Source organism: Atta colombica, unplaced genomic scaffold, assembly GCF_001594045.1.
Source record: "Atta colombica isolate Treedump-2 unplaced genomic scaffold, Acol1.0 scaffold238, whole genome shotgun sequence".
NCBI classification, from domain to species: Eukaryota; Metazoa; Arthropoda; class Insecta; order Hymenoptera; family Formicidae; genus Atta; species Atta colombica.
Window position 1 is genome coordinate 121459 of NW_017259336.1, and position 13771 is coordinate 135229.

General features: G+C 33.1%; 1 protein-coding gene across 1 annotated transcript in view; it reads right to left on the reverse strand.

Moving 5' to 3' along the window:
* Window positions 1-10461, reverse strand: part of LOC108688691 (mitochondrial sodium/hydrogen exchanger 9B2) — a 21558-nt gene extending 11097 nt beyond the window's left edge. Inside the window, exons 1-2 of the mRNA XM_018195036.1 lie at window positions 9974-10461; window positions 6687-7061 (exon numbers count right to left, since the gene is read on the reverse strand). Coding sequence (XP_018050525.1) covers window positions 6687-7061; window positions 9974-10302 — 704 coding nt within the window. The 5' untranslated portion in view covers window positions 10303-10461. The remainder of the gene's footprint in view (window positions 1-6686; window positions 7062-9973) is intronic.
* Window positions 10462-13771: the final 3310 nt, after the last annotated feature.

A 13771-nucleotide genomic window follows, 5' to 3' on the forward strand; every position in this document is an offset into this window, starting at 1 on the left:
TTTTATACCCATAAGTATCATAAATTGAAGAATATTTTTGGAATAAAAAAATTGATTAAACATTTCATTAATATTTTAAAATATTTTTAAAACAAGAAACTCCAAAAAAGGGATGATCCTATGATCCTTTTTTGTGGATCCGTCAATAGATATGTATCTATCTATTTATAAATTTATAGATATTTTAGCAAAATCGGTCTTTCCGTGTAATTTCGAAGCATTAATAGTTCGGTTATCGCGGAAATCTCTTTCTTCGCAAAAGTAGTTAGAAGTAAAACAACGTTCTATGCATAGTCTTGACCAATGCATATTTTCAAGTTCGACACAACGTTCAAGAAAAGAAGTTAACCAACTACTTTACGAGCGAGAAGGAGGGAAAGAGAAAGGACGCGTCCCTTTCTGCAATTCGTATATCTTCCGAGGTATCCGCGAATCTGGGATGCACGACGACAAAAGTTCGTGCGGCGCGGACACGCCGTGCCGCGAGCTTACGATGAAAATTCAGGTACGAGCGATCGTTGAAGCCCTGGTTGTCTCGAACTTTCGAAAACCCGTTTAGGAAAGGCACACCCTGGGAAACTTATCCTATTACGAGTTTCTCCCGACGAGAGAAAGGTTTACGAAGTCGCTGCACGGGCGAATCGTGCATTTTGTACGGCATGACGTCGCGCGCGTCGCGTCACCTTCCGATCGCAGGGAGAAGCGTCGAATTTACACCGACACACAATGTAATGCATCTCCTTTTCTCTCTCTCTCTCTTCTCTCTCCTTTTCTCTCTTTCTCTCTCTCTCTCTCTCTCTCTCTCTCTCTCTCTCTTTCTCTTCCTCACGATATTCTATTAATTATTTCCAATAACATTCCGCATTTATGAATATAATATTCTCCATATTGAAAAAACGATATATATGTTTCGCTGATTTTAATGCCGCACGTGCGTTTTTCATTATAATTATTTAAAATGAAAAAGAATCACACGTAGAAGAATTAGCATCGTTATATTATATACATTGTGTTGTTGCAATAATATACGCTGAAATAAAACAGCGCAGTCTTTCAGCCGTATGTTTCAGTTTGGAATGGATAATTTCTTTTCATATAATTTACAATACGGTAACAAAAGATTTTTTTCAATCATCAATTAAAGCATGATTGTTGAGAAAGATTGTTGTGTGTTAATTTAATTACTCTTCTGGTAGCAGAAGGATTAATTCCCGTTGGTTTATCACTCGCTTTAACGATGCGGGAAGACCGCAAGTAATAAAAATATAATCGAAACGAGTATAAACGTTGATAGTAAACTGTACATGGAGGGATCGCGATAATTGGTAATACCGAATACGTTTGCATAGCATTTCACGAAGCATGAAATGCCCATCTCGATGTTTGCTTAATTGTCATGTAATATAACGTGACCATGCGGCGAACGTACGAAACATATGGGCGATTCGTATGACTTCATGATTATGTAAACGAAAATGAATATTTAATTATATAGACATAATTCAGTAGGACGCGGATGTGCCCTCATTGATGTTTCATTTAAATTGCAAAGCGTAGTATGTGTTTTGACACATTGGATGTCGAATTAACATGTGAAAATTTCGATCTTCAGTCTTTAGGCTTTCGGCATATCATCTAATTTCCAGATTTAGAGTTTCCTCCCAACAAGATTCTTCATCACGCAAACAATTATTGCTATCATGGTAACCTCCCGATCGATGAATCTTTCCGCATCGTCGATCAAATCTTCTTGATCATCAAAGAATTAATAAATTCCGAGCGATCGTGATGATCCGCAATCTACCATCATACGTTCATTATTCTGGTTTTCCTTGCAGATTAAAAGTGATCTTGCTTCGAAGGCGACTCGATAATCACGTGCCATATAATTTACGATCGACAACCGCGCAAGTAAACGAGCGCGCAGTTAACGGAATAGTCGCGCTACATCGTGATAGTCTTAGAAGGATTTTGCAAAAAGATAAAGCTAACAAAAGTTTCACGATTTCTTTCATTACACTATCGAGAAGAATAATAGCGTAGTAAAACATTTGTATACGTTATGTAATAATCCAAATATATAAAACTAAATTTTACATTATATTATAATGTTTAGTATCTGTATTTATGAATATAAACAAGTATAGTTTTTTATTTGCAAAATAATTTTCTCTAAAGGAATGTATAAAATGGAAACTTTTTGTCGCCGTTGTACTGAACGAGAAAAGCGGAAAGCTGAATAATTGTATCTGTAACGAATATCGCACTTTAACATCGCGAGATCAAAGGAATTTTTTTGTACAAACTGAAATATCTGGAAGGACACTTTCCAACGAGTCTCGTATAAATTGTGTCCGGAGAATGCCGTACGCGTGTGTCGCGAGGATATTTACGGGAGACTCGCGCTCGTACGTCTTATCGACGTGGAAGCGTGAGAGTCTCTTGAGAGCGAAAAAATTCGCGAAGAAACGCGACTCGCATTACTGAGATATTGCAACGAAAGTTTTCCGTTCAACTAAATGAAAGAGATGACTGTGAGAAAAAATTTTTTTCACAATCAATTGAAAAATGTTTAGTTGAAGTATAAAAAAACTAATATTTTTATCGTAGGGCTTTTTTGTCCATTTCGCGATAATATTCATATTTCTGAACATTATTGATTATCTAAAGTACATTATTGATTATCTAAAGGTTGTGCTTGCGCACTCTCAAGAAGCAATTATGATTGTATAATGTAATTACAAGCATACTTACAAAGAGATATTGTTTGCTATCGTAAATTTTCCTATTACTTTAAAGTTGAAACTGACGGAATAATCTCTACCCTACAAGATTTCTCGCGCTACTTTGCTGTAAAGTTTAGAATTCTTTATAAAAGACATTCTTGTTAAAGAAATCCTATAAATTCGTGCGGCATTTCTAATAGTTGGAAAATTGAATTGTGCGAGCCTCGACATAATTTCAAATTGTACTGAAAAATAAATAGATTACGTAACGGTTTACGTTCGTCCTAATTCGCAGCTATGCCATTTCGGTCATTTCCTAATAACTGACGGTAAATTGCACATGTCAATAAGCATCTGACCGCAGTTTGATCACTTTATTAGTCTTGCAGTCGATGTGGACCGCGGCTTCTGGGGATGTTTATGTGGGCATATAGGGATAGTTTCGCCTAAGCGAACATGTATGTAAATCGCTTACAACATGCACCCTATGTTTAGCTAGTATTTAGCTGTATTTAGCTTAGATGTACATGATCTAACGACGCGCGTAAACGCCCGCTAAAACTAGTGTTATGTTTAATCATCGCGTGTAACAGAGTCTTGTCGACGGTCCCATCAAAAACATAACTATCCTTCATTAGTTCAGTGTGTTCGTACATATAGTCTGCGTAATGCGAAAACTCAAGAGACAATCTTCAAGATTAAGACGGCTTATAAAAATCCTGTCGCTTCGCAGTGTGTCAATTGCTTTAATATCTTCGCGTAACCTTGGCATTATCTTCCAACTATAATGAATAATGAACTAAAAGTTGACATGTGAAGTCACGTGGAATAAAAGTGACAGATGAGCTATTGAAGATATCGTTAATGGGAAACTTACCGACGTCGCGTCTGGTTTTTTCAACATATAAAATGTCCAATCTTTGATAATGCCTCTAAACGCAATTTTTCGTGCTAACATTCATTATTAAATCATCTACATTTTTAAAAATTACCGTTAAATTCATAATTGCATAATTTTATGACTCTGTTCTTTTGTGTAATTCATACTTTAAACGAGATCTCATTTAACATGTTATTAAAAATTACATTATCCGTGTAAACTTATCATGCAATATCAATAAATCAGTACCGATAATAAATTAAATACACAGATTACAGAGATATCTCCATAACTTCGGAATTAACTCTTACTAGTAAAAATTTGTTAAAGCTTTTCACAAGTATGTAAGAATTTTTTCAGTTTTTTTATACCGTCTGAAACATACAATTTAAAAATCTACTGAAGTTTAAAGACCCGAGTATGCAGGACAAAGGGTGAAAATTTTCCCGACAGATTAATGCCTGAAAAAACGTATTGTTGATACAACATACGAAATGTGTTATAAATGTAATTTATAATTTTCATTATGAGAATTGAAAAGTAAATTGGCTGACTTTTTAAAAAATTTAACCAGTCGTTATTTGAAATTTTTGTAAAATTTATAAAAAGGTTCGCAACAAAGTGAACAGCTATAAACTGAATGTAAAAAGGAATTTCATTTTTTTTAAATGAAAGAGCAATATTTCGTGATTGCCAATAACCGATAAAGTCGTTGCGTCGATTAAATTCCTAGCAAAGCCGGGTAGTGTTTCAATAATCCATGGCTCGCTAGCATTAACAATTCTAGCTGTGCTTCTCCGTCATTAGTAAGCTATTCAAGTTATAAGGCGAATTTGACTAATCGAAAGGATGATGATTCAGCAAATTCTGAATTGCGAGAAATCTATTTCGAAACGGAAGGAACAGAAATCTTGGTACCGTGATCAACGATAATAATTATCGTAATAGTGATAATTATTATCATTCCGTTAATGGAATCGTTTATTGGCACGTCTTTTAACTTCGCGTTATTATATGAGATATTATATTTCACAGATCGGTTCTGAAATAAAAGATATTTCAAACTCGACATATTCTTCTTCGAGCTTTAATTCGTAATATAGTTCATGGTAACTTAGTATCATATGACGAAAATTTAATAGAATCTAATGTTACTTGCAAAGTAATATATATCAAATATGCATGGATTAAAAAGTTATAATCCTATAGCAAACTAGTTTTAAAGATGGAGACAAAGTTGACGGTTTCGTAAACTTCGATAATGACGTCGTGATGACATCGATCAATGCAAGAAAGTGGGTCAAGTACACGAACGGAAAGTTAAGGATTAATTTGCATACTTTTCTTATCTAAACGCACCTCATTGTAATTTTAATTTTATATTAACATAAACGAATTATACTGCAGCAAGCTCGGATACGCTTTATCTTTTTTTTTTTTTGAGACGTGCGACAAACGTGCGACAAACTCCTAAAATCAAAGACTAACGTAGCCTACGTAAGATTATTTGAATATATTCTTCTATCGTAAAATATGGTGAAATCTTGAAGAGTCACTGTGGAGAAAATAACTGATTGTGGGAAACTCGACGGATCCAACCAAATTTTGTCAACGACATTCATTAGCGAGAATGCAGCTTGAATTTGATTGCCGCCAAAGCCGCACTTGTTATGCCACGCATAGAACCATCGTCGTGCGTGTTCATGGCATATCACCGTTGTTAGACCTCGACCTTAAAAAGCAACCACCTTGCGATTACGATGAGTTGATCGTTACCTCGAACATTTTCGAGGAACGTTCAGTAGGAATCATGTCATCGTCGTCGTTATCAATAATGATATGTTTTTCAAATAATGATACGAGTGGAAATACGATAGTTAGCAATAAACAAGCAATTTAAACAGTTCAACTTCAAGTTTACGTAAGAACTTAGTCCAACAAGAGATCACTCTATATTTTCTCATATTTCTATTCTTCGCTTATCAAATAAAATCCGATGTGTTTTGAAATGGTGATTGATTCTATTCAAAATTAAGTAAAATATAAGTAAACTTTTATCTTTTTTAATAAAAATACGGAAGTTTTCGCAGAACTTCAAAAAATTTTTTGATTTATATCTTATAAGAGAGACACTACGATCAAATTTCATTAGTTTATCATCCGAAGGAGATTTATGTTAATATTTTTAAAAATAATATATCGAAAATATAAAGACTCCAGATTAGACTTCAGATAAAACAAAAGACTATAAGCCAAGCTAAGTTTTAATGTGTACTCATATAACGATGAAATTATATTACATAAACATATAACATGATAATAATATGTAAAGGATCATGACAAACGTCAATCTTTATTAAATCATCTTCAATGTTAAAATAATAAAATAATAAGATTATGAAATATGATATAATATTCTAATTACAATGATCGTTGTAGATACAATTTTGTTTGCAGATAAAATGTTATAAAAAATCTAACTTGACTGATAGTTGTTTGTTTAATGTTTAAGTTACAAGTTTACTTTTCCAAAAATATCATCTTTCAGATAATTGTCACATTTTTTTACCTTCAAAATTTCCATCTTTTATCTTTCTGAAACTTACAATCTGAGACTTACAGTCTGAGACTTACAAATTTTATTACTAATTTTTCGTCGAGATGATCTTTTTTTCTTAATTTTAGAATTAAATAAATTTTTAAATAATTTTTTACAATAGTTATTAATTAATTAAACAATTAAACTAATTAATTAAACTAAATTAATTAATTTTTTTTATCAATTAAGATAAAATAAATAATTTTGTAAATATAATAAATCCAAATTAAATTTTATAATATAATTACAAATGTACAAAGTTAAATAGTGATCTTATAAATTAATATCCTTTTATGCAATCACCACTATTGAAATATTTTTATATTAATTTCTAAATTAAATTAAAAAAAATATTGCTGACATCTGACGATTTTTGCCAACATATTGAAAACTTTTTTCATTTCAACTGAAAGTAACCAGATATTAGACAAGAATTTCACATCAATGACGTTCTTTGAACACTTCATAGAAGCAAACTCACCGTAGATTAGAAACCACCGATGTATATTGTCCTTCGATCTTGACGAGCCCGACATTTTGCAATATTAAACCAGTAATCAGCATACCAATCAAGGCCGGAAGGGTGGTCAAAGAGAACAACCAACCTCCGAAATACGCAGCGATGCACACAACGGCCAATCCAAATAGCTGGCCACCTGGGGCGGCGTCATTGCCGATTATCGAGTAAATGACACCCCAGAGCAATAGACCCAAAAGAAAGAGGCACACAATTCGAGCGAATTTTCTGTACGTTGGACAGAACGGCTGTGGGCATGCTTTCCTCCATCCCGGTGGCTCCCACGATGGTGTGTCGTCGAGACCGTGACATCGCGTGCAAAATAGATACAGCCACGATCTGAAATAGATATAAACGAGGAGAAGAGCATAATAGAATAAAAATGCGACGGACCTATTGAAATTGAATAATAATATTCATTTCGTTTTTTTTTTTGAGGCGCTTTCTAATTTCCAATTTGGGGATCGATGGTTTAAACATATTTTTTTTTGTTTCAAACATATTATTAAAAACAATTAATGTCTAAGTAAAATATTCAGTAGTTTTTTAAATAGTAAAAATAATTATCTGTAAATAGTAGAATTACATAATGGAAATGAATCAGTTCGATTGCATGCAATAGATAATGCGTGTAAAGGAAAACGATCGTCTACTTTTGATAAGAATAAAGATAAGAGTAAAAATGTGAAACAAATGAAAAAAATTAATTTGTTCTACATACTATCAGTCCTGAGAAAAATTCAACAGAATTATTTATTTAAAGGATGTAAAAAAATATGTAACTTTGTTAAAAAGATCTATAAAAATACTAATTAATTTAATATATTTCTAATACATTTTAATCTAATATATTTTATTTACTATAATATATATATATATATACATTCCCTAACATTACACATTATGTCGTTTGCAACAACAAATTCAAACCTTTTGTATAAAATTGTATTTTTCAGTGCATTCCAATAGTATTTTAAATTTTATAATATTGCATTTAAAATTTTTTATGACAATTTTATGCAAAACATTTTGTGCACTTTTTAGAGAACAAAATTAATTGTTTCCAACTTAAAACAATACATTGGTATGTATTGAAATTAAAAAAAAACAATACTAACTTGTCACAATAACTGAATAATATATAAAATACATATAAATTACATAAATATAAATGATATATTTTACCAGAAAAATCTCAATTAAAATAAAAATATTTTTTAATTATATGAACAAAACAGTTTAGTATTTTTAGCAAAAATGTTAAATTGATGAATAAAAATCGCGTTAAAGAGCTGTCGTGTAATATAATCTTCATTTAATATATCATTGTATTATATTCGCAGTTTGCGAATTACAAACAAGTTTGCTTGGATTAATGTCTTCAAGTATGAGCGTCAATAGCTTCAATCTACTCTGCAATATCTACTGGTTTATCTGCAGAGATAATTTGTAACTGTTAAACTAACTTAGATTTCAATGTGATACTAACGATTATTACAGTTATGTGTATTTGACTGTGTCATTGTCGAGCAATATAATGGTTAATTTGATGTATAGCTTTACATGGCAGTGTATTAAAGTTCATTATATTGCATTATGTTACGCATGGTAATTTCGGATTAACAAATTCATATTATACAATAGAAAGTGTATATATTATAATTTATGTCATACTCATTTATAAGTCATAAAAAATTAATAATTTATGAACTATAATCAATAATTTATTTGCTGCATATTTTGAGGAAAATACTTTTTCGTATTCATACTCCATTATTCTGTTTATCTATGAATAACTGTGTAATTGAATTCCCAATTAATTTCTTGCTATATCAGATAAATTTCATGCAAAATTTATTTAAAAAATCATTGAAAAGAAAATACGATAATTCTGAAACACATTATATACTGCTTTATAGGAAATCGAAGAGCATCTTATAAATATTGATATTAAACTATATTTTAATTTTTTCGTATTAATTAAAGATATTTTCTTCTTTCCAGATATTTTCTCGCAAAAGCATAACTTATGATTAACAAATTTTTTAATATAAAGAGATTTAATATAAAGCTAGAATTATTCAAACAATGACGTAACGTTACAGATAGATAGAGCTGTCAAATTATATTTTAAAACTATTTGAATAATGCAATCTTTATATTAAAAGATTTATACATACATGTATGTATAAATATGTGTGTGTGTGTGTGTGTGTGTGTGTGTGTGCGTGTGTAAAATGTTTATATTAAAAAATCTGCAAGTCATGCTTTTACGAGAAAGTATCTTGTTTGAAAATCTACATAACTTGTTCAAAATGACTACGCCCTCGGGAAGCAGACAAGAGAAGACCTTTAAATTTTTGTGTAGATAACTGCTATCAAGAAAAAAATAGACCATGGGATAATTCATGATGTAGGATATATTAGTTATACAAATAATTTTGTCAGCCTCGTCGATTTGAGATTTGAAAAATCAACTAATAAATCAACATTTCCTTTGAGTTCTGAATTATGTAACACAAAAAGCGATGAAGTAAAAACGATGACGATAATTAGAATAAATTTGACTTATGTGACGTATATTTGATGTATATGATATTCAAGATTATTAAAAATATTACAAAAGTTCTAAAAATTGTTTTCTCTCTCAATAAATTACATTACACTTTTAATAAATATTATTTACAGGTTATCGATATTAAATAATTTTATCACTGAAAGAAACGTTACGGAAGCAAGAATGACGAATAAAATCTGAAAAGAATTCATTTTATCGGTCTTTTGGAACGATAAGCAACAAAATGCTTTGCGTCAATCGAAATATGTACACTATTATTTGCAATCTGAATTAAAATCTAGCTAAATTCTAAGCTAAAATTTCACCTGATAAAATGGAATGTAAAGAAGTCTCATTTAATTTGCAACGGTATGACAAAAAGAAGCCATATTGTAAACATAACTTATTGTCATCTATTATCGAGGAGATGTTTATCTTTGTCGCAACGTGATTTATTATCACTAACCGTGCAAGTAAATATATTTTCGAATGACGTACACTCGCACTGTTTGCATAGTTTTTTTCAAATAAAACGATTATAGATTTATCGCTCTGATATGATCGACAAAAATATTAAGAGACATTTAATCTAGGTCAATCTGAATCTTAAAAAAAATCCAGACGTGCGTTTATTACCTCGGAAGTATCAGCAAATAGATTTTGCGGAACTTACCGAGAGATAATCAGGTCTCACCTCTTGAGTTCCTCGGAATATTCGATTTTATCTCTGATTGAGCTGGACAGACTATACGCCGATTTTTTTCTGTTACCGTTGATCCTGCCGTTTTCCAGATCAAATTTGTATTGCGGAATATTCTCCACACTGTCGCAGTGGCTGCCACCGTGATGCAGGATCGACTTCCGCCTGCCCTGATCTGAATTGTGCTCCGAACCCGCGCTGATGCGCCGGTGATGTTCAAAGGCAAGATTATCAAGCCCAATGACTTGGTCGCTGATCGACACTCGTCTCTTCGCCAATTCTTCGCTGGGTTTATTCGTCCTACCGCTCATCTCGATGTCCATTTTTCACGAACAATTATCGCTAAAAATTCTCTGACGGAACATCAGCCGATAGTACGAATCCAGAAGTTCAGTCTTCTCCTCTTTGTATACTGTATATCTTCTATTTTAATTTTCTTTAATATAAAATACAGAGACCGCGCACGCAAATCAAGCGATCATTTCAGCGTCTCACCTATCTGATCAGAAGATCACAAATCTCGTAAACAGATTCGCCTCCTCGTATCTGTCAAACTGCGGTACACGTATTGATATGGATTCACTCGCGCTATTGATTGTAATCGAGAAAGGCTGTAGTCGTGCGCGGTCGCTGAACGTACTGCGACTATCACGGATCACGCGTTCGTCACGACAATCATTAACGGATGAGTCTCGTGACGAGATTTCGCCGCGACAGGGATAGGAATGGCAATCAGCGGCCGACGCTAATGTGTTGTGACGATTGACGTCTTTGACACCTTGGTCCGTTTTTACCAGATCGTTTCTTCTGAGTATCTTCTTTTCGACTATATCCAAGTGAAACTTTGCTTTCCTCGTTAATGTTGACGTTAACAAGTGTTAGCGTTAATAAACGCCATTCTTAAGACGGGTCACCATTTGTCCACAAGATTAAACTTTTCTATTGATGTTTTCCAAGAGTCGCCAAACCGATCAGATTGGATAGGATCAATTCACGCGACTGGTTGTTCACGTCGACGTGGAAATGCAGCGAGCGTTTCCGCGCGATCTCGGTCGCGCTTGGCGCAATTGGTGCATCTCGCTTGCGTTTTATGCTTTAGTGTAATTTAGATTTTTAACGGAGTCCCCTTCGACCGGACAAAAAGACGAGTGCGACGAACGTACAGGTCGTCACAAGTACGATGGCACAAGTACGATGGCATGGATAACCAGTGACTAAAAGCGACAATGCGAGTAAGCGGTGATGTTTATGCGGATGGGTAGTGGGGCTCGTAAAAAGTGCTCGAACCGCGGACGAATGAGCACGGACAGTCACGGTGGCCTATGACGATAATTGTCGCGCAATGCACACAGGATGGGCACAGCTGACTACCTCATTGACGAGGCGGCAATGGTCCGCTGCGCTTCTGTCGCAGCTCGCGTCCCTGTCTCACGACACTGCCGAATCCGGCATTGATCGACACTTCAGGGTCTTATTTTCAAAAAATATCACGTACGAGGACACTACTCTCTAAAATCTTTGGAGTGGAATCTAATTCTAAAGAGTGAAGAAGAGCGACAATTGAGCCCGTGTTGAAAAAGAGCGGCTCAATTGTCAATTTCTAAGAGTAATATTTCGTTCTTTAGAATTAGATTCCACACTTCAAAGATTTTAGAGAGTTAGGAAATCTATAATATATGTAACTTATACTATAGTACATTTTCGTACATTTTTGTATGCGATAATTTTCGAGAATAAGACCTCGAATCGAAAATTTTTATCACGCACGTTCCTGAATCTTGCGGAATCATTGCGATTGAAAACACGAGGAATAAACCCTTTGGAAAATTTCGAGCTCTCGAGGTATTAACGATGGATATTGCTCGAGTGTCATCTAGTTAGCGGACTAATTTTCATTTGCCCGATACTCCGCATCGACAACTTTCGCAGTTTTCCCTCTCCGTTTCTCAAGAGGAGAGTTGCTTGATACGAGTTCTGCACGGAAAAAAAAGGGTGGGAAATTGCCTTAAATTAATCGCGGATGTTACTAATAATTTACTACATTGCCGTATATCACACGTTGTAAGCATCATTGTCTATTATGTATCAAAGTATTACGGAATTGAAATGGAATTTTTGATCCCAGGCTTATCCCTCGTCAGAACACATGACAGCTCGAAACGGTCTTTTGTGACAATTTTAACAACAGTCGCTTATTTTAGGCGTCCTCCGAAATACTGGAGAACGATAAAAAACATGGACATCGCATCGACCTGCTGTGTCCGAGCATTTACCTAAATCATAATGGAGCACATAAACAATACGTGCAATATACAGTTGGAAAATTGTGCTAAATTTAACACATTTCACATATCCCAACAATGCATTTAAATTTTTGTTTTAACTTAACACAAAATGTATATGTTAGAAAGTTATATGTTATATGTTAGAAATGTTATGTTAGAAATGTATATGTTAGAAAATACAAATATTATATTATATTATAATAATATATTATAAAAAATTAATACAAAAAATGTAACATTAACACAATTTATAAGCAACAATATTTCTTTATCAAAATTAATATTCATAATATGTTAAATTATCACATTTTATCCAATTATCTTAAAATTTATGTTTAAAAAATCATTTTATATTATTTTTTCACTTACTCATAATTTTTATGTTATTTTAACAAAAGATGTTGAATATCAATTTATCATGAAATATTCAAATAACACAATCACATTATGTTAAATTAACATTTGGAAATATTAAAAATTTGACATAAAATTTTAACGACTTGAGTAAATCATTTTTAATACAGAATGCTTTTTACTATGTAACGTTGCGCCAGATCATCTATTTCGAAAGCGTCATCGCGATCACAGCTTCAATCTCAGCCCACACAGTCTCAATGCTCGCGATCTTTGATCTCTTCCGGGATGACCAATGTATTATGATAAAACTCGAAATTCGAATTAACAATTTTAATTAAGATTTGCATTCTTTATTGATTTTCTGGATTTTTCGCAATTCCGGTGTTCCTCCGATTTAACTGTGTGTGTGTGAGAGAGAGAGAGAGAGAGAGAGAGAGAGAGAGAGAGAGAGAGAGAGAGAGAGAGAGAGAGAGAGAGGAGGGGAAAGAGCGCAGATATATAGTAGGATTGCCAGAAAATTGGAAACCAAGAAAAAATCAAGAAAATTGAAAATGACCAGGGAAATCAGAGAAAAGTTAGAGAATTTTGCAAAATTGACTGAACATTTAAAATTCTTGATTTTAAAGAAATTTAACATACGTAGTGTTGGACTATTAATTTATTGAATGAAAGCGGTATCAGCAATATTAATCGTGATTTACATTGTTATATTAAATTGCTCTCTCAATAAAATATTTGACGATCCAAATCAGAATGAAAGTACAAAAAAATTTCAAAATATTATTGAAAGCATATCAGGGAAAATCAAATGAAATTTTGTTTGGAAATTAGAGAAAAGTTATGGAATTTTAGGATGAGGAATTTGTGACAATTTTGTATTGTATATGTACAAAATTATCACAAATTCCTACAAGAATAAACGCAACACAACTCTTTGATCGTGATCACTCACAAAACGATCTAATTATCCGTGAATCATCGAATGTATGTTCATCCGATCGACACGATTACCACGCGATTATTCTTTCCTTTGTATAGATCCATTCTTCCTCGTCGATCCACATTATCTATTGATCGACCTGCGCATACAATCTCTCTCTCTCTCTCTCTCTCTCTCTCTCTCTCTCTCTCTCTCTCTCTCTCTCTCTCT